Source organism: Haplochromis burtoni, unplaced genomic scaffold (genome assembly GCF_018398535.1).
Source record: "Haplochromis burtoni strain Fernald_Lab_line unplaced genomic scaffold, NCSU_Asbu1 Contig_465, whole genome shotgun sequence".
NCBI lineage: Eukaryota > Metazoa > Chordata > Actinopteri > Cichliformes > Cichlidae > Haplochromis > Haplochromis burtoni.
The window spans coordinates 236,637-260,774 of NW_024582826.1; the positions used below are offsets into that span (position 1 = coordinate 236,637).

Sequence of the window (24,138 nt, forward strand, 5' to 3'; positions counted from 1 at the left end):
GGTTTCACGGGTTCCACTTCAGGCTTAGGTACCACTGGTTTCACGGGTTCCACTTCAGGCTTAGGTACCACTGGTTTCACGGGTTCCACTTCAGGTTCTGAATGAACCAGTTTTGGTGTTGCTGGTTTGGGTGGGTAAGGTTCAGGTTGGGTGAAGACTACTGGTTCTTCAAGGTTAACAGAGAAATATTACCATCATTTAACACAAGAACCACAGAGTTGTAAGAGCTTGGGGCAAAGAGGAGACACATAAAACCTGACAGCAAGAACTCAATGCTATTTACGCATTGTAAGAACAGCAAGAAAATACTTCAGACAACAATTAAAAAGACAAAAAAAGCCTAAAAAATACTCATTAAATCTGAAAGATCTTGAGAGCATAATCGTGAATAGTTTGAATTTCATATTCATGCTAAAGTTGGTGAGTTTGTGCTACAAAAACCTGACTAAAGTTTTAAATATAGTGTAAGTATTCAATATAATATATCATGAGATTTCCTGAAGTTTGTGTAAAAGTATGATGCTTTCTGGTAAAGATTTGTAATTCGCATCATTTACATAAACAGTTGAGAACGTGAGCCAATAAAGACCCACAAGCACATAAAATAAGACATTTTTAGTGACTCACTGCATCATGAACATTACCTTCTGGAGCTGGACGTTCCTCTCTCTGAGGTGGAGCAGGGGCTTCAGGCTGTAGCTTCTTTGCTTCAGGTACTTTAAAACATCATCATTCATTTCAGTTTCTCGCCACATTAAACTGAACATCAAGGTTTCTTTATTATTATTTATTTAGGAAAAAAATAAAGAATGGAAATAAAAAAGAAAAGATGTGACATACCAACAAGACAAACACCACACGAAGAAGAATATAAAGAACAGACATTTGTAGATACCTTTGACCAGAGGTGGAGGCGGAGCTTCAGGCTCAGAGGGTTTCTCCTCTGGCATCCTGTGAATCTCAGGAACTTGAAAGATCAAGAAAGGTCACATTAAAACTACTTCAGCCAAGCTCTACCGTCTACTCTGCCAGATCTACTGCATGGAAAGCTCCAGTGAAGGTTAATAAGAGCATGAAGGCAAGAACAGAATAACTGCAGAGAGATGAGACAAAAACATGACAAAAACAGGTAACATGCAGGATCATAGAAGTAACACCTGAGGAGAAGAACAGCTTCTGTAAGCAGCAGTTGGTGTTTGAAGCATTTAAGTGGAATTTAAGTGGGCAGACAAACATAACAGTCAGCTGATTGGCAGCGCCTCATTATATTTCAGCTCCGAGCTTTATGAACAGCCAGAACATTTGCAGTTATACCTTTAGGGAGTTCTCCTCTGCCCTCGACCTCAGTCCACTCAACAGTTTCTTCTACAGGTTTTTTCTCTTCTGGTGAGGAAAAAAAATGTAAACTCAGAAAAAGAACGACTGACACGTGAAAGCTGCTGCAGGTCGTCGAGTATCCAAAGCTGCTAAAAACACAACGAAACACGATAACAGGGGAAACAGGAAGACGGGTGTGGGCCGCACCGATGAGCAGTTCAGACAAAAACACGTCCACAGCACGTTAACAGTCATTACACTTCATAAAGTGATTAAAGCTGATACCTGAGACGGACGAGTACTGAACCGAAAGCATCTCTTCTTCACGTGTCAGACTTTGAAACACTACAGCAGACCACGGAAAGATATTCGCCGTTAGACGTCAGATCAGTGAACAGTTTATGTTTGAGCAGACGACGATCAGGTCGCGAAACCTTTAAATATTTCAGATGAAACTCCACAATCCTGAAAATACTGTTAATTTATCAAAGTTCTGAATTTGAGGTGAGATAGTCCAATTTTAAGTTTAGCTTTACAAAAATCTGACTTACTGTTTATTTATTGAAAACCTCATTTTTATTTTTAAAATCTGAGCAGCGAAGTCTGAGAGGCAACCAAAACCATAATGAGAATATAATAAATCAGATTTTACAACAGGAATGTTGACATTTTTGTAATTCAGAAAACAACGTGATAAAAATCATAAGTATAGTCAGAAACTTGTAATTCTTTACTACAATAAAATAAAAGAACTGTACATCTTTAAACTGGCTGGATTTTAAATCTCGTCATATCAGGATTAATTTGAAAAGTGATTCTTAGACACTGACGTGACCGTCGTCTGCACAGCTCAGATAATGAAGCTGAATTATATTTGGGATATTATAACGGGTCGTGTACAGATGACGCTTAAAACAAGCACACAGTTACTCAGGATGAAGGTTAAAGGAGGAGGAAGAAGGTGATGAAGATGATGATGGTTATGATGATGATGGACTTGAGGGTGATGACGGTTAAAGAAAACGGTTTAATGCAGAAAATTTCGTCACGCAAACTGTAGCGATTACGGCGGTTAGAGCTGATCTTGGGGAGTGGCGACTGCTGTACCTCTCACTTCTGTTCTCTCCTCAAAGTGATCAAACTCGGAGGAATCTTGTGGCAGAAAACAATCGTGTAAATGACAGAAACGAGCAGAGTCACTGAAATCCTGATCAGTTTGAACCAGACTCACCTCTGCACACGAGCATAGACTCTGCCTCTGACACATGAACGGCTGTGTCGGGGACATCTGAAGGTTCAGCCACAAACACTTTGATTATTATTATTATTATTACTATTATTATTGTTGTTTTTATGTTCTGACAGTAAAACTTAACACTTGTTCGGTATGACTGAAATCACAGTGACGTGTAAGATGATGCAGTGAAACCCCACAGTCACAGTCACAGTGAAAGCCTTGTTGGCAGTGGTCGGCTGTACTGCACAAACCAATGAGACGTCAAGGAGCCTCGCAAATAGATGAGCCGTGATTCTTGTGAAAATGGTGTCGGTGAAATGACCAGTGCGACCTCGACCGTGTTGTAAAATCGTAAACCTGCGTCTGAGTTTGCAGGTGAAGACGTGTTCAGGTTTACTGTCGTTTATTTGCTGCACTTTTTAAGATACTCACCCTGAGGAACCCTCCCTAACTCAATTTCTGTGAAAGGACAAAGTACAGAAGCGTTATTGTAGCTGCTGACATCACGCTGCTGACATCACGCTGCTGACATCACGCTGATGTCAGTAATGTGTAAAAAACTACAGACCTTTGCCTGACAGGTAAAGCTCGGCTGTGCTTCGAGCTTCTCCCAGTGGCTCCAGGCGAGCAATCACCGAGTACACGCCTGATGGGGAAACATCACGGAGTTCAGGCCAAACTGTCCCTCAGACACTTACAGAAGAGATCGCGGTAAAGGCCGGTCACACCAGAGAGCCCAGCTAATCCTCTCTAAACGTCAGCACTGCAGCAATGTCCAGGTGAAGTTAAATTTGTTTCACAGAGCTAATCAAGCACAAGTCATATATGCTACACCGCTGCTGGTACACAAATATGGTCGCTGGCTAGTTTTGCTATTCGACGGTATCCTGTTCGGTTCATTCAAAAAATAAAAATAAAAACTGATTACTGAGTAAAGCTCAAGGTTTAAGAAGCTAAATGAAAGTGCACGTGCTGCTCTGAACTCTGGCAGCGACTCGGCTGTAACACGACGGCGGGTCGATGAGCAGCAGGGTTCATTAGAGAGGATCCACTAAACGACGCTGGCGTGACCGCACCTTTACTCGGATTTCACATCTTTGCATTGAGTGCAGCTGAGGCAGAACGCTGCCAGGTTAGCAGACATGTCTTCTTTTGGTCCGATTAGTTTTTCATGTACCAAAAATCATTTTACAGGGGATCTAGCCCCCTCCTAAAAATTCTCAATTATTTCTTACTTTATCTTCTGTCCACTTAAAAGTAATTTCAGATCTTTTACGTTTTTACTGCCCCTCTCCTTAAAAGCATTCATATGATTGTTGGGTTTTTCTGTCTACTTTACGATATAAAGCGCCTTCAGGTCACTGTTGTTGTGTTTTGGTGCTGTATGAATAAAACTGATAAAATACCAAAAGGTGCTGGAAACAGTAAGAACTTTGTGTTTACTATGAATCTCTGGAACAGCAGAAAACGCCCCCTTCAAGCGCCCAGTAACATCTTTTTAGCTTAAAGATATTCAGCTGCTGTTTGTCGTGTGAGTTAGTAAAAGTCTCAGCTAAACCGGCTAAATGCATTCAATGACATGAATAGAATACTTTTATTTTTTAATACTTTTATTGTGCACCATTGAAACCAGATGTTAATCTATAAGATGATGCATACTACTCAAACAGCTAAACTTCGGTCTAGTTATTAGAAAAGTGTCTCCGGAGGAAACAGTAACTTGGCCGTGTAACAAACCTTCGTCCTCTGCAGTTACGTTGTGGATTGTCATAAAGTGCCGTCGGCTTTCAGTCCTGAAGTTATATTTTGGGCTTTCTTTAAGCTCCCACGAGTCTTTGTACCACGTGACGGTAGCGTTGTCGAAGGACAACTCGCACTCGAAGGTGGCAGAGTGGCGTTCGTTGACCTCGATGCTTCGGATGCTTTTAGTGAACTGAATTTGATCGACTAGAACCAGACAATAAGAGTGAGCCTCCGAAATATGCATTTTAAATGTGAAGATCTGATGTCACAGTTAAGTGTTAAGACTCCTCTTTGGACTAAAATCAGATTCAGTATAAAAGACACAGAAACAAACACACAATCAAAGGTAGAGGAGAACCTTCAGGTTCAAAGAGGTCAGTCTGAGTCGTGTTAGTTTGGACTCATCCTTCTTACCTGTCTTACGAGCAGCTCCTGATAATAAAATGGAAGAGCTGGACGTGAGGACGTGTTACAGACACACAGAGACAGACATCGGGACTCTTACCCGTGACCGTCAGTTTGGCGTTGGAGATGTGAGGACCGCACACCACGCGGTAGTTGCCCTGATCTTTGACCTGGCAGTTCTTGATTTTCAGATAATGGCGGTCCCCCACGCTGCTGATGTCGTACTTTTCGCTGTTGTCCAGTTTCTGGGTGCCTTTGTACCAGGTGAGCGTGATCTCTGGGTAGTTGATCTTAATCTGGCACTCAAAGGTGGCGCTCTGGTTCTCCGTGATGGTTTGGTCAGTGATGTCCTCCATCACAGAGACGGGCTGAGCAAGAAAAACCCGTTTCATCAACGTCTGAAGTTGTGTATTGTCAAATCATTGATTATCAGTATTATATACTGAAACACGATGTGTTTCTTTTTTAATGGCCTCATAATCAGATGGTGCTTTTACCTCCATGCTGACGCGTCCCTCTAGCTGCTCGATGAGTCGGGCCATGTCCTCTTCTTCGACTCGTGCCCCACGCTCGACCTCCTGCAGCAGGACAGAGGCGAGTCTGTGAGAGTCGCTTCAGTGAACGTTTTCCATGGTATTCATTCGTGCTTTTTTTTATTATTATTATTAATTTGTTTAACTTTGCATTATTCTGTTCTCGGCTCTTTGGTCAGCACTTGCTGTTTTAAAGCGCTTTACAGATAAAGTTGGCTTGGTAGCAAAAATATGGAGAGATCATGTTCGCCATGTCCAAATTTCTCTCTGGAAAGGAGAAATGTATGTAAAATGCCTGTTTTTCTGCCTTATTTGTCTGCATCAACTATGTTCAGCTGCTCTCAACTCAGACTAAGAAGCCCCAAAGTATAAGCCCCTGTTTATAAGATTGAAAGCTGCAGTCAGCTGAGACTGAAGAAGTCACCTGTGACGAAACGTTTCTCCCACAAAATGCTACGTCCAGATGAACACAATCAACTTTTGGAGAAGCCCAAAGTAGGTTTTAGTTTAAATATGGGACCAAATACTCACACTAAGAAGCTGCTGGTAGTGAGTCTTTGCAGACTAAAGTTGGTAAAATGTTATCTGCTCCACAGCTAAGCCAAAATGTTGGAGACCCCAGAAGTGTGTTACCAGTCCAGAGACTTGAGGGCCATTTGGCCCTTTATTTGGTGGAATTTAGAGGTAAAGTTTTTGTCTCCATCCTTCCTGCTCACAGATTGTAAAGCTGAACCGTGATATTAATTCTGCTGCTTTCTCGCACAGCTGTGTGGGACGATGTCCGGTCATCTGTGCTGACACTTTCTGTCTTACCGCTCTTCCAGTCTCCATCTCCTTCTCCTTCTTCAGGAACTCCACGGCCTGCAGGATGGCACGGTAGTCATGGATTCCATGTTCCCGCAGGATCCTCTCATAGTCTTTGGGGTCGTGACCTCTAAGCAGCTCTACAATGTTGACCTCTTCTTCTTTCTTGGGACTCTTCTGCTTGGAAGGAGTCCTGAAAATAGAAAATACACGATCAGATTTTTCTCTGCAGCAGATATCTCCCAGATGTTTGCTCTTCTGTTTCCTTTAGGCTTTGATAAAAGAGTCATTGCACAGAAAAGAATTTCACACTGCCACCATATCTTAATGCCTTACTTCTTGAGCCTCGTTCTTAAGTCTCCCACTTCTCCCATGTCCTCCTTTTTGGTCACCTCCATATCAGCGCCACTCTCAATTTCTCCATGTTTGTTGGTGGCAACACATCTGTAATGACCAGAATCAGACTTGGTCACTTCTCTGATCTGCAGTTTGGCATCCTGGCCCTTGTGCTCAATGGAGATTCGACCACCGGGGGTGATCTGTCTCCATTTGCCCTTCATCCACTTCACACTGGGGATTGGGTCACCTCCAATCTTGGCGATAAAGGTTGCAGTACCCTCTGCCAAAATCAGAAATACACAAAGTTAGTTCAAAATGGAAACCTCTAGAGATAATGAATGAAAGCAAAAAGAGCCTTGGCTCCTCGTGCTTACTCTCTGTGACAGAAACATTTTGGGGTTCCTCGATGAAGAACAGATTGTCGAGCCTTTTGACCGGGGCGGCTGCAGCCGGGGCAGCAGCCTCAGCGGGTGTGGCCTTGGCACCTTTATCTGAAAGGATTTGAAAGCGAGTTAAATGTTGTGAAACACATAACCAGCAGAAAGAAATAAACACACTGCATTTCTCATAAAACTACTTTAAAAACAAATTTTTGTAGTAATGTTGGTTTAGCGTCACTGCAGTAAACTTTTTCCACCGTGCAGTGGAGAGACAAGATGTGTTCATTACACAAAACTGGAACCACAGATTGATTACCTTTTACAGTGACTTTAGACTTGCAGAAGTCAGTGCCATTTGCATTGCTGGCCTTGCACAGGTAATCTCCAGCATCCGTCTTTGACACCTGGCTGATCTCCAGATTGGCCGTTCCACCAACAAATGAGATTTTGGTGTTTCCGCTGGACACGAGCTCTCTCCTGTCCTTCATCCACTGGATGGTTATTGGAGTAGAGCCGGTGACGTGGCACTGGAGGCTCAGCTTCTCCCCTTCACCCACAGTCACTGGTTCCAGAGGAACATCAAATTTGGGAGCCTGGCCAGTCTCTGGAGAAGTGGTGCAAAAACCGACAGGATGACTACAAATACTCACCTTTCAAACAGTGAACTGTTCAACTGAAGCTCATCCAAAATCTGGATGGATGCTAGCAAAACAAGTCACTGTATTTCATCCTGAAAACAGTCATAATTTTACCCAAATATAGTAAAATATTACCCAAACATTACTTTAATACAATGAAAGTGTCAGGTTTTAATCTTTAGTGCCATAAGAACATCCTGTAGAGTCACATCAGCTTTAGCTGCATGGATGAAAAGGATCAAACCCTAAATGACAGAGTCCTACCTGTTACTGTGAGAGAAACGTTACAAGAAGCTTTGCCAGCTTCATTGGAGGCCTCGCAGGTGTAAACACCACCGTCAGAGCCCGTGGAGTCTCTGACACACAGCACGGCCATGTTGTTTTTGAAGCTGATATCATATTTGTCCGAGGCGCGGATCTCACTGTTGTCCTTGTACCAGGAGACGGTCAGAGGTTGAGAGCCGGACACGCGGCCCTCGATCTTTACGGTCTTACCCACTGAATCCACCATGGACTCCGAAGGCTTCCTGGTGAAGTTTGGAGGAACTTTGCGCTCTGTTAGTGGGGAAGAAAATAAGAAAGAAAATCATGCCATGCAGTGGCATTGGACGTTTGAGATTCCAATTTCAGAGTTCAGGCCACTGGGCCTTTACCACAGCTTCAGGAAAACAGTCTGGCACAGCACACGAGACAACATACAAACAACACAAAAGCAAAGAAATACTAAACATCAGAGATTCTGACCAAAAATCTCCTGTCTATGAAAAAGACCATTATCTGACCATTACAGCGTTGGGTTCAGGCATCTCTCAAAGCTTAGTAAATCCTTATTTCAAGACCTACAAAACGCAGAGCCAGCCACTGAAAACACCCTAAAATATCATCCTGGTTATTCCTGGCAAGCACAAGATCACAGGAAGTCAAATTTATTTCCATAGCACTTTTAAAACAACAGCTGGTCACCAAAGTGCTGAACATCTAAAAGAAAAGTCAAATGGCATAAAAAGATGACGAAAGACAACAGAATTTAAGAAAGTAAATATAAATCGAGAAGATCTGAGTAAGAAATAGCACAAAAGTAATCAGAACTTATTCTGGTTTAAAAGAGAATAAGAGGGTTTTCAGGTGGGTTTTGAGAGGGTCTAATGTCCCACAGTTTAGGTGAAGCCACAGCCAAGGGCCAATTTCTGTGCTGCAATCTGAACCTCGGGAAATGTAGGTGCATTTGGTCCGCAGACCACAGGAAACAGCTACGTTCAACAGCATCAGTAATTAGAACGATATCTGGGAATCAGACAAAGGAAACGTGTCGGTTCGTGCACCACCTTTTCTGACATGACTGGCATCTATGAATTATTCACTTACTCATGTTACATAAACATGGGAATTGTCCTCTGAGTGTTTCAAGTACAGTGGGGCAAAAAAGTATTTAGTCAGCCACCGATTGTGCAAGTTCCCCCACTTAAAATGATGACAGAGGTCAGTAATTTGCACCAGAGGTACACTTCAACTGTGAGAGACAGAATGTGAAAAAAAAATCCATGAATCACATGGTAGGATTTGTAAAGAATTTATTCGTAAATCAGGGTGGAAAATAAGTATTTGGTCACCTCAAACAAGGAAAATCTCTGGCTCTCACAGACCTGTAACGTCTTCTGTAAGAAGCTTTTCTGTCCCCCACTCGTTACCTGTATGAATGGCACCTGTTTGAACTCATCATCTGTATAAAAGACACCTGTCCACAGCCTCAAACAGTCAGACTCCAAACTCCGCCATGGCCAAGACCAAAGAGCTTTCGAAGGACACCAGGAAAAGTATTGTAGACCTGCACCAGACTGGGAAGAGTGAATCTACAATAGGCAAGCAGCTTGGTGTGAAAAAATCAACTGTGGGAGCAATCATCAGAAAATGGAAGACATACAAGACCACTGATAATCTCCCTCGATCTGGGGCTCCACGCAAGATCTCATCCCGTGGGGTCAAAATGATCATGAGAACGGTGAGCAAAGATCCCAGAACCACACAGGGGGACCTGGTGAATGACCTGCAGAGAGCTGGGACCAAAGTAACAAAGGTCACCATCAGTAACACACTACAACGGCAGGGAATCAAATCCCGCAGTGCCAGACGTGTTCCGCTGCTGAAGCCAGTGCATGTCCAGGCCCGTCTGAAGTTTGCCAGAGAGCACATGGATGATACAGCAGAGGATTGGGAGAATGTCATGTGGTCAGATGAAACCAAAGTAGAACTTTTTGGTATAAACTCAACTCGTCGTGTTTGGAGGAAGAAGAATACTGAGTTGCATCCCAAGAACACCATACCTACTGTGAAGCATGGGGGTGGAAACATCATGCTATGGGGCTGTTTTTCTGCCAAGGGGACAGGACGACTGATCCGTGTTAAGGACAGAATGAATGGGGCCATGTATCGTGAGATTTTGAGCCAAAACCTCCTTCCATCAGTGAGAACTTTGAAGATGAAACGAGGCTGGGTCTTCCAACATGACAATGATCCAAAACACACCGCCCGGGCAACAAAGGAGTGGCTCCGTAAGAAGCATTTGAAAGTCCTGGAGTGGCCTAGCCAGTCTCCAGACCTCAACCCCATAGAAAATCTGTGGCGGGAGTTGAAAGTCCGTGTTGCTCGGCGACAGCCCCAAAACATCACTGCTCTCGAGAAGATCTGCATGGAGGAATGGGCCAAAATACCAGCTACTGTGTGTGCAAACCTGGTAAAGACCTATAGTAAACGTTTGACCTCTGTTATTGCCAACAAAGGTTATGTTACAAAGTATTGAGTTGTATTTTTGTTATTGACCAAATACTTATTTTCCACCCTGATTTACCAATAAATTCTTTACAAATCCTACCATGTGGATTCATGGATTTTTTTTTCACATTCTGTCTCTCACAGTTGAAGTGTACCTCTGGTGCAAATTACTGACCTCTGTCATCATTTTAGGTGGGGGAACTTGCACAATCGGTGGCTGACTAAATACTTTTTTGCCCCACTGTATATCTTCAGTCTCAACATCATGCCAGGCAAGCTGGTTCTGAGAAACAATGGTTTGGTTCACGCTTCCCCTGTCATGCTGCCATCTAATAATAATACGTGATGGAGGTTATGAAATATTGGAGATAAACTAAGATCAGTTTTTAGACCTCGATGACTAAATACTGTGTTCCTAAACAACAGCGGGTCCCGGCTGCTCTTTTGCAGTACTTGTCTGAAAGGTGTATGTCTGTGAAGGTTCTCAGTCATCCAGGTCATCGTAGTCAAAGGAGCTTGCAAAGAAAAGCGTCTGGACTTCTTTAAGTTGCTTGAAGACGTTTCACCTCTCATCCGAGAAGCTTCTTCAGTTCTAAGGTCAAATGGTGGAGAGTCCCAGATATAAACCTAGTGGGAGTTTCCCCCCACAGAGGGACAAAAGGACCCCCTGATGATCCTCTAATCGCCTGAGCCAAGGTGTCTGGGTGTGGGTCCTTAATGCAGATGGACTGCTGACTGCTGAGTCTTGTCCTGTGCTGAGTCACAGGACAAGACTCAGCAGTCCATCTGCACGTTTATATCTGGGACTCTCCACCATTTGACCTTAGAACTGAAGAAGCTTCTCGGATGAGAGGTGAAACGTCTTCAAGCAACTTAAAGAAGTCCAGACGCTTTTCTTTGCCAGCTCCTTTGACTGTCTGAAAGGTGGGAAACCTCTAAATATGAACCTGGATTAAAGCTCGTTGTTGACTTTTAAGATTCCTTGTAACTCAACAAAACAGCTCGAAAAATGTCTTTAAAATATTGACAGTCACACCAGGCTTCATTCATTCTTCATTAATGTAGAAAAATGAAGTAGTGAACGTGAGCATCACCTTTCACAGTCACGCTACAGCTGGTGGAGGCTGAACCAACCCGGTTCTCGGCCTTGCAGATATATTCACCGTGATCAGACTTGGTAGATTTGAACAGTTGCAAAGTGGCAACGCCATCTGCAAAGTCCATTGAGCAACTGTTGGACTTGCGCAGCTTTCCATCCTCTTTAAACCAGGCGACAGAGATCACAGGAGTTCCTGCAATCCTGCACTCTAAGGTCACCGCCTCACCCATAGTTACCTCCACTGGCTCCAGCTTGTCAACAAAGTATGGTGGTTCTAAAGTGAGACATTAGGGGGGTTTCGTTTAAGTACAGATGTGTAAACATATAAATGAAAAATGTGTTTAAAAAAATGGCCAAATTAATGAATGTATGGTCATAAGTCACCATAAGAAAAACAGAGGGATCCACATTTACATACACAACCAATCATTTTACCTAGGATTGTAACTTGTGCTTCACATTTGTCACTTCCAGCTCCATTGTCTACCTCACAATAGTATCTACCAGCTGCCTCCATCCTTTCAGAGTTCAGAACCTCCAGGATGCAAGAGGTGTCTGTGGTGATCATATTGTGCAGATAAGAGGCTTGGATGAGTTTACCATCCTTTTCCCAGGTTACATTTACAGTTGGGGTTCCAGCATATGCGACCTCGAGCCTCAGAGGCTTGTTCTTTTCAATGGAAATGTCCCTCAGCCTCTTCACAAAGTGGACTGGCTCTGAGAGGGGTAAGTCCACCGTCAGTTAAATAAAAATCAGTGCATGAATTGTAAGACGGGCATATATAATGCTGACAAACCTTTCACAAACAGAAAAACTGAGCAGCTGTCCTTTCCTGCAGCATTAACGATCTGGCAGGTGTACTCTCCTGCATGAGACTTTTCAACTTTATGAAGCACCAGCGTGGCGACATCGTCCTTCAGGGAGATCTCGCAGCCTCTCCCGTGCTGCATTTCCTTGGCTCCCCTGAACCATTTGACCTTTATGGGAATGCTGCCTTTCACTTTAGCCAAGAAAGACACACTTTGGCCAGGCAACGTTTCTCGAGCCTCGGGCGTTTCAGAAAAAGATGGTGGTTCTGGTTTCCAATAAAAAGATTCAAATAAAAAAGATTTGTTGTAACCAAACCTCTGATCCTGGCTGAGGAAACCATGTTTAAAATATTCTGGTCTCTGGATTACTGACCTGTCACATTCATTGAAGCACTTGTCTCACTGGCTCCTGCAGCGTTCACAGCTTTACATGTGTATTTGCCAGAATCTGACGTCTTAATCATTGGAATTCTCAGCGTGCGCACATTATCCACGCTGCTAATGTCATAGTTTGGCCCACTGTTTATCTCTTGGCCATTATGGAACCAGGAAGTTGTTAAAGGAGCAGAACCGGTAATCTTACACTCCATCTCACCAGGCTTACCCACAACAAGGTGGGTATCTCTCAGCTTCTTTATGAAACTCGGTGGAATCAACTTATCTATTGTAAAGAAACAATAACATGGAGAGCTGATTGCTTATAAAAAGAAGAAGACAAGAAGAAGACAAGAAGAAGACAAGCTCACAAATCGGCAGCGAACACAAAAAACACAAACCTGAGACTGTGAGCTTAATTTTGCAAGAGGATGTTCCAACATGGTTCGTAACCTGTAGTGTGTATTCTCCGGCATCTGCTTTGTCAGCAGACAGAATCTTCAGGGTGGCAAGCTGCTTTTTGAAGCTCAGATGATACTTTGCATTAGCAGAGAGCTCTTTGTTGCCCTTGAACCATGTAGTTTTCAGTTCTGGTGAGCCAGATACTGTTACCTCAAGAGATACAGTTTCTCCTGACTTCACATTCAACAGCTCCGGGCTTTCCACGATAGCAGCAGGTTCTAAAGATTATGCAAGAACGCATTAGGCTAAAGAAATCCTGGTAATTAATTGCAATGGTAATGCAATTAACTTTGGAGTTCTACAAACCTAGAACCGTCACTTGAGAGACCGACTCGACCGCTCCACAGTCGTTCCTCAGCTGGCAGGTGTATTTACCGGCTGTGGTTGAGTCAGCCTGGGGCACTACGAGAGCAACCACATTGTTTTCAAAGGTGACCCTCCTGTTGTCATCTTCTCTGAGAATATGATCTTTGTCCTGAACCCAAGACACAGTCAGTGGCTCTGAGCCGTGCACGGTAGCTGTCAGCGTCAGCTGCTGACCGAGTCTCACTGACTGATCGACCAGTTTCTCCACAAACACTGGTGGTTCTGAACAGTGATGGAAAGATCACAGATGAGGAGAGGTGATCGCACGTGGCCAAGCTTTGAGGAAATGGCCACTAATATTACACTAACCTTTCAGAGTAATGGCAGTTTGGCACGATTTACTTCCTACATTGTTCGACGCCCTGCACTCATAAAGCCCGGCGTCATCTTGCTCCAGCTTTATAATATGAAGTGTAGCAAAACTGCCCACATTGACCATCTTGCATTTTCTATCCTCCTTTAGTGGCCTGTTGTCTTTGTACCAGTTAACCTGGAAGGGTGGGGTGCCAGACATCTCACAATGCAGACTAGCATCTTTGCCTTTTATGCCCTCCACAGGGCTTGGAGTTTTAACAAAGGATGGGGACTCTAGAAAATACAATGAGATATATTAACAGATGAAGCATTCATGAATACGTGACACGAAGCAAGCAGTTCATCCGGACAGTTTCAACCAATAGAAATACTGTGGAGGGTTAAACAGAAAAAGGAAAGCTCATCATGAGAGACAAAGTCCTAATATTCATGATAGGAGAGTAGGTTACATCGTGTTCCCCAACATACTGGAAGACAAATTTGATTTTGAAGAAAAAAGACACGATTGCAGAAAGAAACAGTGAATCCAAGCTTCCAACACAGGGAATTATCCTTTTCCTCATGCAACATATGTTTAGAGGAGGCAAAATCCACAAGCCAAGTCTCCACTCAAAAGCTGACCTTGAACTGTGAGAACGCTGCTGCAGCTTGCACTGCCAGCATCATTATGAGCCTCACAAGAGTAAACTCCGTTATCGTCAAATGTTGCATTGGAGATCTGGAGGTATGCAGTTGAGTCAACACACATTGTTTTATAGTTGCCTCCATCAGTTATCTGTTGGTCATTTTTGTACCAGCATATTCTCAGGGACTGTACACTGGTGACCTTGCATTCAAAGCAGTGTCCCTCGTACTGTTTCACAGACGTAGTGGGAGGCAGTTTCAGGACAAACTGAGGTGGTTCTGCAAAGTAAGAAAAATATCAAGTTACTATCCTCAGCATAAAGTAGCACTTGAGCAGTAATGGGACGGATGGAGGATGCAGACACATGACTGGCTGCTGTGGCAGGGGACTCTGAAAATAACACAGATATTTCTGGAAGGCAATAAAGCAAAGAAAAGACACATGAAGACAGGGAAGAGCTGTGAAAAATGGAGAAAAAAGATGGAGTTAAATGCACGGCGATGATGGTGGACAAAAAAAGAATAGTCCAACCTTTCACCAGTAACTGTGCCGCACTTTTCGCCGTGCCTGCTTCGTTGCTAACTTGGCAGGAATAAATCCCAGACTGCAGAGTGCCCACTGAGCAGAGCTCTACAGAGGAGGAATATTTCTCCAGTCTAACTCTGCACGATGGCCCAGTGATGAGTTCGATGCCATCCTTGAACCATTTCACCATAAACGGAGACGTCCCTTCAAAGACACTTTTGAAGAATACGTCAGACTTGGGAATAACAGCCTGAGACTCAAGCTCATCTATGAATCTTGGCGGCACTAAAACCAACAGAGAAGAATGATGATGATATGTGACTAAGAGCCCGTGAGCTGATAAACCCATAAACTTTGAATGCTAACCTTTAGCTGTGAGGACTCCACTGCACACACAGCTGCCTGCTTTGTTGGTAACTTTGCAGGAGTACTCTCCCGTGTCAACACTCCCAGTAAGTTTTAACTCCAGCAAGACTCTATTTTCAGTGTGTACAAGTTTGTACTTGGAGCTCTCTGGAATCTTTTGTTTCCCTTTGCTCCATTCAACAGTCAGAGGAAGCGAACCGGTTACTCTGCACTCCATGGTCACCACTGAACCCATGATTCCTTGAATGTTTGTTAATTTCTTAATGAATGTGGGAGGAATCAACTCTTCTGTTTAAGATGATAGCAGAAGATAATTAATGTCAGAGAAAACCTTCAAATATCCGTGTCTTCTATTTGTACTGTGGTAAATACACATGTAAAGCTGTAAACCAAGAGTGAAAGGTGTCTACCAACCCAAAACAACCAGCTTCACTTTACATCTGCAAGTCCCAACTGCATTTTGGGCTTCAAACATGTACTCTCCACCGTCTTCCAGCTGAGAGGACATTATGTTAAGTCTACTGAGGTTGCCCCCATAGCAGAGATTATGCTTTCTGCTCGAATGGAGCTCGTTGCCATCTTTGATCCATCTCACACTTATATGAGGAGTTCCAGCTACCCTGCATTCAAAGCTAACTGGATCTCCACAAGTCACTTTAACAACCTCCGGTTTCTCTTCAATCGTTGGTGGTTCTAAGATGCCAAAAAAAAGAAGAAGTAAATGTACTTCTTGGTGTAGTTGGAAATCAGCCTAATATTAGATAAACTGCTTGAAGTAAATGTACCTTGCACAGTCAGTGTTGCTGAACACACATCTTGCCCAGCCTCATTTACAACATGGCAGGTATATTTCCCCCTGTGAATAGCCTCACAAGCAAGAACCCTGAGAGTGGCCTCTTTGTTCTGGAAAATTTGCTTGATCTTCGGATCATCTTGGATCCAGTTTTCATCTTTTTTCCATAGCACAGAGAGTGGCAGGGGCCCTTCCACAGAGCAACGAAACACTACAGCATCTCCCACAACAGTGGAGACACTCTTTATCTTCTCAATAAACTTTGGAGGCACTAACAGGGAGAAGACACTGTTGTAATACCAGAGCATATATAACACATTGAGTGTGGAGTCATCGATAAAACCAACCTTTCAGAGACAACACCACCGAGCCAGAGCAGCTCCCAACCTCATTGGCTACCACGCACTGGTAGGTGCCCACATCATCCACGTCGCAGTCCTGGATTTTTAAGCCCACATTTTCACTATCAACAATAATGTACTTTTGGCTGGATAAAATTGCCTTTTTATCTTTAGACCACGTGACACTGAACGGAGCACTTCCTGCAACTTTGCTAGCAAACGCTGCCGTGGAACCTTTAACGACTTCCAGAGATGATAGCTCTTCAACAAATGACGGAGGCTCTGAAAATAACAAAGCAAAGCGCTCTAAAGAAACCTTTGGATCAATTAAAGATAATAACGTACAGAACTTAGCATTTAACTTGACCTTAATTTTCACATAAACAGAGAAAAGAAAACCAACCTTTCACTACAAGCTCAAAAATGCAAGTCTCTGTGCCTGCTTCGTTGGAGGCCTCACAGAAGTATTTCCCGCTGTCTTGTTGACTAACTACACAAACCTCTAAAACGGCAACAGAGGTAAAAAATGATATCTTGTATTTGAGGCTTTGGCGAATCTGAACTCCATCTTTGAACCATTTCATGGAGATCTCTGGGGTACCAGCAACCTTACACTCAAACACCTTGCTGCCTCCGACACTCACTAATGACACCGCTTCAGGTTTTTCAGTGAAAAACGGGGGCTCTGAAATAAATACATGAAGAAGCGACTTAAAGACGATCATCATTTTCAAAGTGAAGAAAAAGGATGAAGCTCCAATATTAACCTTTTACAAAGAGCGCTGCCTTGCATGAAGCGGAGCCCACAGCGTTCTGAACTTCACAGACATACTCTCCAGAGTCAGAGGTTTTGGCAGAGAAGAGCTCTAGGGAGCTTGAAGTGCTGTCTTTGATTACAGAGCACTCGGCACTCGGAAGGATTTCTTTTTTGTTTTTAAACCATTTGATGGCGAGCGGAGGTGTGCCAGAGACATGAAGAGTAAACCTAACCTTTGATCCAGGCAACGCATTCTTGGAGTCCGGTTTTTCAAGAATGCGTGGTGCTTCTGTTGGTGGAAAAACCCCAAAATGCTGTCATACAACACAAGTCTGTAAAAAACTATGAAAAAATACTGATGATGCATGAGATCAAACCTTTAACAGACAAAATCCCGGAGCACTGGGCAGATCCTCCCTCGTTTTCAGCCACACAAGTGTAGCTCCCACTGTCTCTACTGTCGAGACAGCCGATTTCCAGGAAAGCAACATTTTCGAAAAACGTGCATTTATATTTTTGACAAGTCTGGATCTCTGTTTCATCTTTGTACCACTGTATCGTCATCGGCAGAGAACCAGACACGAGGCACTCTAGATGAGCACACGATCCTTTTATACCTTCAGTCTCTGTCAGCTTCCTTGTGAAGGACGGTTTAATAATCTGATCTATTACATACAAGTTGAAAAAAACATTGTCAGGGTGACTGTAGAAAGAACTGCAAACAGATTCAACAAAGCTTTGGGCGGACCGACCTAAGACTGTGACTGATGCGTCACACGAACTGTGCCCAGCAACATTTGAAACTTCGACAGTGTAGTCACCGCCGTCACTCTTCTCTGTTTTTATCATCTTGAGCACAGAGCTCGTGTCTGTGCTCTGTATTCTGTATCTCTGTCCTGACGGCAGCTCCTTTCCCGCCTTAAGCCATCTGACCTTCAGCGGTTTAGTGCCTGAAAACCTGCATTCAAGTCTGGCTGGGTCGCCATGGGTTACACTGATGGACTTTGGGTGCTCTGAAATACTTGCTGGCTCTGCGATAACAAAATGATTCAAAGGTAACTTAGTTTTGATCACTGCGCTGCATGCGACAGATGAAGCGGAAGCTCGACACAAAGGCAAAAGCGGACGATTGAGACCCACGAACATCGTACAAACCTGTCACTATGAGCACCGCGGCACATCTCTGGGTCCCGGCTTTATTCTGCGCCTGACAGACATATTTCCCGCCATGTGACAACTGAGCATTTTTCAAATTCAACATGGCACTTTTGGTTTCACAGGACATCTTAAAATGCTCGTCTTCCGTAAGCTCACGATCGTCCTTGATCCAGGACAAAGTCATGGGAAGTGACCCAGACAACATACACTTCATGGAGATTTCAGAGCCCACAATACAGGACATATCCTTTAGTCTTTGAACAAATGATGGTGGTTCTAGTGAGAAAACACATATGTTGTCATCATTCACAGGCAGTCTAAATGAAATTGAAATCCTAAACCTTTGCAATGAAAGTGGACGCATGCAGCGAGGCAAACTCTCCCGCCACAAACCTTTTAGAGAAATCTGGCAAGAGCAAGATGTCTCCCCAACATCGTTTGAAACAGTGCACTTGTACGTTCCTTCGTCTCCGGCCTCACAGTGTGAGATCTGAAGAGTGATTGTATCATTTTCCACACTGATTTTATGTCTTTTGTCATTTCTGATCAGCTTATCGTTGAGGAAGCAGCTTATTTCAAATGAAGGGGAACCTGAAACGATTGCTTCCAAGATAATCTCAGACTCCGTAACAAGCTCAGCTGATTCAAAAGGCCTCACAAACAATGGAGGCTCTACAAAACAGAGAATAAAATTACATTTACAGGCATGAAGAAATAATTCTAGTCTGATGTGGGAAGTCTGGTCCACAGAGTTCATTTAGCCTTTAAACTCTAGTTTCTAGGTTTTCTGAGTAACAGTGAACCTGTAGCAGACAGTGGTTTTTAAATGACTGGTAATCCTTGGGTTACAGGTAATGTGTCATGGGTTTATTTCTTTAGACCATCTGCTGAGGCAAAGGGCCAACGCACGCTCATAAAACATGGACATTTCAGAGCATTTGAATAACCTGCTTGGCTCTTTATTTTTAATTTATAGGGTTAGCATGGCACGGCATATTCAAAACACAAGTTCACACTGTCAGTTAATGCAGTCTGTCCATTAAACATCTGTACGAAAAGGTCAGCTGTTAATAACATGGCTGACAACCATTTACACCAACAGTCAGGCCAGAAACCCCTCCTAGCTTCTTCCAAATATACTGTTACTGGGAGTCTCTGCTTTGATGGAGAGTAACTAAACCCTGCACTGACGTCCATATAATGCATGCAGCACCGAACATGTGAGAAAACCATGTGGACCAGACTTTAGATGGAAACAAATGTAAAGTTTGAGGACAGCAACAAGAGTAAAATCAATTAGCAAGTTTCACAAACTAAACCTAGATGAAGACCTGCGTCTTGAACCAGGTTTAATCTTGGTGTTGGAAACGGAGTCTTTGACCGGTGAAGAGTGAACCAACCTTTCACTGTTACTGAGCTGCTGCACTGCTCCCTGCCGGCCTCGCTGGATGCCACACAGACGTAATCTGCACTATCCTCTACAGAGCAACTCTCAACCTCCAGAGTGGCCAACGAGCCGTCGAAGGTCATGTTGTGTCTGCGGTCTGAAACCATTTCTGAGCCATTTTTAAACCATGTGACAGTAATAACAGGAGTGCCCTGCACTTTGCAGGACAACTCCAGAGGTTGTCCTGTTTTCAGCAGCTTTGAAGGTTCAAGCTTCATCGTAAATGTTGGGGCTTCTGTAAATCAAGAGTAACAATTATAGATGCGATAAAGAGGTTAATTAAAGGAAAACAGCTTTTTAACACTTTTTAAAGAAAGAACGAAAGCAGCAGCTTTTCTGCACCTTTTATGAAGAGCGCTGCAGTGCAGTCAACCTTCCCAGCGTCGTTGGATACTTGGCATGTGTATTTGGCAGAGTCACTGGGTTTCACAGAATGAAGTTCCAGGGAGCTGGAAGAAGAGTCTTTCTTTATGAAATACTTTCCTCCAGTGAAAATCTCTTTCTCCTCTCTGAACCATTTAACGGTAAGTGGAGCCGATCCCGTAAAGTCAGACTTTAAGACAATGTTTGATCCCGGGGATGCATCAAGAGATTCAGGTTTCGAGGTAAAGGCTGGAGGTTCTGGAGGCATTTGGGAAGAAATACAGCAGATCAGTTCACACCCTGTCACTAAGCCTGTGCTGATCTCTAATGGCTACTGCTTAACTTGAGGTAATGCAGCTTCTCTGACCTTTGATGGAAAGAGTACCACTGGTTTCTTTTTCTCCAGCATCATTAGAAGCTTTGCATGTATAAACTCCACCATCGCTCTGATCCAGGCCAGTTATTGTCACAGAGGCTGTACTCTCACTGAAATCAAGCTTATATTTTGCATCGCTGTGGATTTCTTTATTGTCTTTGTACCAAGACAGAGCCATCGGCTGAGATCCAGCAAGCCTGCAATCCAACGTGATATTACTGCCAATGCTCCCATTCACTTTCTTTAGAGTTTTGGTGAAGGACGGGGGAACTGCACGATCTGTGTAGGGAAGTATATCAAACATATTACAAGCTCCACTTGTGCTGAACGGACAAATTGATATTAATGATGTTTTATTGACTAAAACCGACCTATAACTGTAACCGAGCACGTGCACTCGTCTTTTCCAACTTTATTGGACACTTCCATCTTGTACTCGGAAGTGTCACCTTTATCTGCAGCGAGAATCTTTAAAATGGCAGTGTTCTCCTTAACTGCTATTTTATATTTACGACCACCAATCATCTCCTTGCCGTCTTTGAACCATTTCACTTTGAGTTCAGGGCTTCCAGAGATGGTGCACTCCAGCGTGGCAGAGTCGCCTGCAGTCACGCTGATGGAGGCTGCTTTCTCTAAAATCCGAGCAGGTTCTAAAACACATTGAATTTTACACTTAACAAACAGTTAGATCTGAACTCTGAGGACATTTGTAATGGGAATGTTTTCTAACCTTGAATAGTTAAGATAGCTTCACATTTTTGCTGTCCTGCCTCATTTTCAGCGAGACAAGTATACTTCCCACCATGCTTCAGCTCAACAGATGAGAAGGAAACACTAGTGATGTTGTTCACAAAGGACATTTTGATGTTGGGATCATCATCTCTGAGGAGCTCAGAGTCTTTCATCCATTTAATGGTGATGGGAACTGAACCTTTCAGGGTTCCCTGTAATTTCACTGTATTTCCCAAAACTGCTGTAGCGCTCTCAATCCTCTTTGAGAACACAGGTGGCTCTGAAACAACACGATTGGTATCATAATGTCAACACCTGCCAGACTGTGGGACGCTGTAATGAAAGTCCTCTTTTACACCACTAACCTTTTTGTTTAAGTACTGACTTTGAGGTTGCTGACCCAACCTCGTTGGATACGACACATTCGTATTCACCAGTATCAGCGCTCTCAAAGGACTGGATCTCCAGAGAGGCCAGCGATCCCTGTGACACTATGCTGTACTTCTTATCTGAGGACAGGCGTTTCTTATTCTTTTTCCAAGACACTTCGAGCGGTGCAGAGCCTGCAATCTCACACTCCAGCACAGCTACCGACCCTCTGACTGCCTCGGTGGACAGTAACTCCTTTCTGAATGACGGAGGTTCTAAAGGGAACACACAGTTCGGTTATATGTGTTTTTGCACAGACTTGGGCCTTTTGTTGCCAAAAATTCGACACACCTTTCACTGTTACTTTAATGCTGCAGCTTTCACACCCGCACTCGTTGAGAACCTCACAGGTGTAGTTTCCACTGTCAGTCAACAGGACATCGTGTATCTCGAGAGTGGCGACACCGTCCTTCAGACCGACAGCGTGTCTGCCACCAGTGGACAGCTCACTGTTATTCAAGAACCAGGTGCTGTGGAGTTCGGGAGATCCTTTGACGGTGCACTGCAGGCGAGCGGTGCTGCCCTGCTTCCAAATCGTTGTGGCTTCCAGCCGCTTTACAAAGACCGGTGGCTCTGCAGAGGTGTGTGGTTAACAAAGAGCTATTGTGAAGTCAAAGACTGCATTTAAAAACAGCAACCACGCAATGAAAGAGGAGAGATTTAAGTCGCTGTCTATCTAAAATGGACACCAGAGAATTGAACTGTGTTAACTTCCAGGACTGCAGATTTGCAAAAGTTACAAATGCTGCAGTTTCCCTGAAACTTAACTAGATAGCTCTTACCTTGTACCTTCACCGTGGTGGAGCAAGACGCACTGCCGGCTTCGTTTGCCACTGTACACACATAATTTCCACAATCTTTCAGTGTGGTCTTTAGGATATCAAGAGTAACCGTCTTATCCTCAAACAACAGTTTACAGTCGGGAGACTGGTGGACTTTTCTGCCATCTCTGGTCCAGCTGACAGTTACTCCAGTGTCCTCATCCACCTGACACTCAAGGTGCAGAGCAGCTCCGACCACAGCGGCGACTGAACCCAGGGGCCTTACAAAGTTGGGTTTATCGATAACACACAGCTCCGTGTGGCACTCAGCTGTCCCAGCTTTGTTAGATACCTTGCACACATAAAGCCCGCTGTCAGCTGCCTCAACACTGGGTATCTCAAGAGTGTGCTTATTCTTTTCACAAGAGCTCTGGTAGTGTGCAGGCACTTTGGGTAAGGCCTGGTTGTCTTTAAGCCAGACAACATTCAGAGGAGCAGTTCCTGCTATTACACACTGCATTACAGCCCTCTTTCCAACATACACAGTCTGAGGGTCAGGCTTACTTATAAAGACAGGAGGAAATTGTTCTACAGGGATTAAGAAGAAGAGAAACAAATCAGTGTTAATAAGTTTTACCTTAACCGAAATCAAACCAACAAGGCAAGAAACAATTGCACAAACAAAACGCCAGCACAAAGACGAAAACGCGCCATTCATCCCCTCGGAGGGGAATGAAAACAACATGAGTTCCAAACTCAACCAGCCAAGAAGAAGGAAAAATGCACTGCTCTTACCTGTGACACTGAGGGAGGCGGAGCATTCATCACTGCCGTGCTGATTGGACGCCTTGCAGGTGTATTCACCACTGTCATCCTTGGTTGTCCTCAGAAGCTCCAGGGAGGAAGAGCTGAAGCGACTGATAATCCTGCACTTTTCACCCTCTTTGATGGGATGTCCATCTTTGAGCCACTTGAAGCTCACGTTTGGAGCGTCCTCAGTTTCACATTCAAACTTGGCAGAGCTGCCGATGTTTATCTCCACTGGGGCGATTCTGTTCCTGAACACAGGCTTCACTGTGTTTGCAAAAGAGAGAAAAAGGCAACAAGATCTTGTGAATACACAGCAGGTGCTGAAATGAAACAAAAATTAGTGTTTGTACTGGAGACGGTGATGAAGTGAACCTGGGACGGAAAGCGACACACAAAGTTATGGTGGGATGAAAGTGGAGGAGAAAAAATGAACAGGCTGAAGTGATGAACAGGAAGTCTGTGACGACAAAAGGAGAGAAGGCATGCAAACATGAATGATTAAAGGCATGTGGTCAAAGGAGACTGCTTGGCTGTGAAGGTTGTAGAGGAGTAGATGGAGTGGGATGTGATCATGTCACTGCTGTCTGCTGAAAGCCTCAAAGTCCAAATGCTTTTCTTTTGAAAAAAACTGCACGCCAGGTGTCTCGAAGGTAAATGAGCTGTGGGCTGGCAGCATCCTCTCATTGGACGGCCACCTTAGTGTTGAAGTGGAACAAGAAAAGCAAACAAGCAAACTCCCACAAATACTTCTGAAAATGTTTGTTTTTCAAATTTCAAGTATTTTATAACGAGATGTTTTTTCCTCACTAATTGTGTTTATTTCGTAGTTCAATGAGGCGTCACTGGTCTGTCTGCCCACACACGTGGCAGCACTTCTGCTATCATTGTGTTCGTATTTAACAAAGTAAAAATGCAGACATAAGTGACTTTGGGACCCCTGCTGTAAGCCATTTTCAGTTCTGCCTTTGTGCTCATTTCCTAAACTTTGAGTTTTGGTTGAGGTTTGCAGACAGCAGACGTTCACCACAGCGTGAAGTAGGGCTGCTCGATTATGGCAAAAATG

The 24,138-nt window shown here is 43.8% G+C and overlaps 1 protein-coding gene across 3 annotated transcripts in view; it reads right to left on the reverse strand.

The window, feature by feature from the left end:
• ttn.1 (titin, tandem duplicate 1) overlaps positions 1 to 24,138 on the reverse strand; it is a 176,118-nt gene that overhangs the window by 118,930 nt on the left and 33,050 nt on the right. For all 3 annotated transcript variants that reach the window (XM_042213665.1, XM_042213663.1, XM_042213662.1), the window contains exons 43-86: positions 23,061 to 23,339; positions 22,287 to 22,853; positions 21,796 to 22,077; positions 21,441 to 21,719; positions 21,074 to 21,355; positions 20,715 to 20,993; positions 20,335 to 20,622; positions 19,947 to 20,225; positions 19,558 to 19,839; positions 18,551 to 18,829; positions 18,155 to 18,433; positions 17,752 to 18,030; positions 17,377 to 17,664; positions 17,010 to 17,288; positions 16,646 to 16,927; positions 16,249 to 16,524; positions 15,894 to 16,172; positions 15,523 to 15,801; positions 15,109 to 15,396; positions 14,749 to 15,027; positions 14,214 to 14,495; positions 13,587 to 13,865; positions 13,218 to 13,499; positions 12,851 to 13,129; positions 12,448 to 12,735; positions 12,062 to 12,340; positions 11,700 to 11,981; positions 11,260 to 11,538; positions 7,661 to 7,951; positions 7,075 to 7,362; positions 6,753 to 6,869; positions 6,376 to 6,658; positions 6,049 to 6,232; positions 5,200 to 5,280; positions 4,803 to 5,070; positions 4,292 to 4,501; positions 3,123 to 3,200; positions 2,987 to 3,013; positions 2,549 to 2,605; positions 2,425 to 2,469; positions 1,603 to 1,662; positions 1,315 to 1,383; positions 896 to 967; positions 645 to 716 (exon numbers count right to left, since the gene is read on the reverse strand). In XM_042213665.1, coding sequence (XP_042069599.1) covers positions 645 to 716; positions 896 to 967; positions 1,315 to 1,383; positions 1,603 to 1,662; positions 2,425 to 2,469; positions 2,549 to 2,605; positions 2,987 to 3,013; positions 3,123 to 3,200; positions 4,292 to 4,501; positions 4,803 to 5,070; positions 5,200 to 5,280; positions 6,049 to 6,232; positions 6,376 to 6,658; positions 6,753 to 6,869; positions 7,075 to 7,362; positions 7,661 to 7,951; positions 11,260 to 11,538; positions 11,700 to 11,981; positions 12,062 to 12,340; positions 12,448 to 12,735; positions 12,851 to 13,129; positions 13,218 to 13,499; positions 13,587 to 13,865; positions 14,214 to 14,495; positions 14,749 to 15,027; positions 15,109 to 15,396; positions 15,523 to 15,801; positions 15,894 to 16,172; positions 16,249 to 16,524; positions 16,646 to 16,927; positions 17,010 to 17,288; positions 17,377 to 17,664; positions 17,752 to 18,030; positions 18,155 to 18,433; positions 18,551 to 18,829; positions 19,558 to 19,839; positions 19,947 to 20,225; positions 20,335 to 20,622; positions 20,715 to 20,993; positions 21,074 to 21,355; positions 21,441 to 21,719; positions 21,796 to 22,077; positions 22,287 to 22,853; positions 23,061 to 23,339 — 10,356 coding nt within the window. The remainder of the gene's footprint in view (positions 1 to 644; positions 717 to 895; positions 968 to 1,314; positions 1,384 to 1,602; positions 1,663 to 2,424; positions 2,470 to 2,548; positions 2,606 to 2,986; positions 3,014 to 3,122; positions 3,201 to 4,291; positions 4,502 to 4,802; positions 5,071 to 5,199; positions 5,281 to 6,048; positions 6,233 to 6,375; positions 6,659 to 6,752; positions 6,870 to 7,074; positions 7,363 to 7,660; positions 7,952 to 11,259; positions 11,539 to 11,699; positions 11,982 to 12,061; positions 12,341 to 12,447; positions 12,736 to 12,850; positions 13,130 to 13,217; positions 13,500 to 13,586; positions 13,866 to 14,213; positions 14,496 to 14,748; positions 15,028 to 15,108; positions 15,397 to 15,522; positions 15,802 to 15,893; positions 16,173 to 16,248; positions 16,525 to 16,645; positions 16,928 to 17,009; positions 17,289 to 17,376; positions 17,665 to 17,751; positions 18,031 to 18,154; positions 18,434 to 18,550; positions 18,830 to 19,557; positions 19,840 to 19,946; positions 20,226 to 20,334; positions 20,623 to 20,714; positions 20,994 to 21,073; positions 21,356 to 21,440; positions 21,720 to 21,795; positions 22,078 to 22,286; positions 22,854 to 23,060; positions 23,340 to 24,138) is intronic.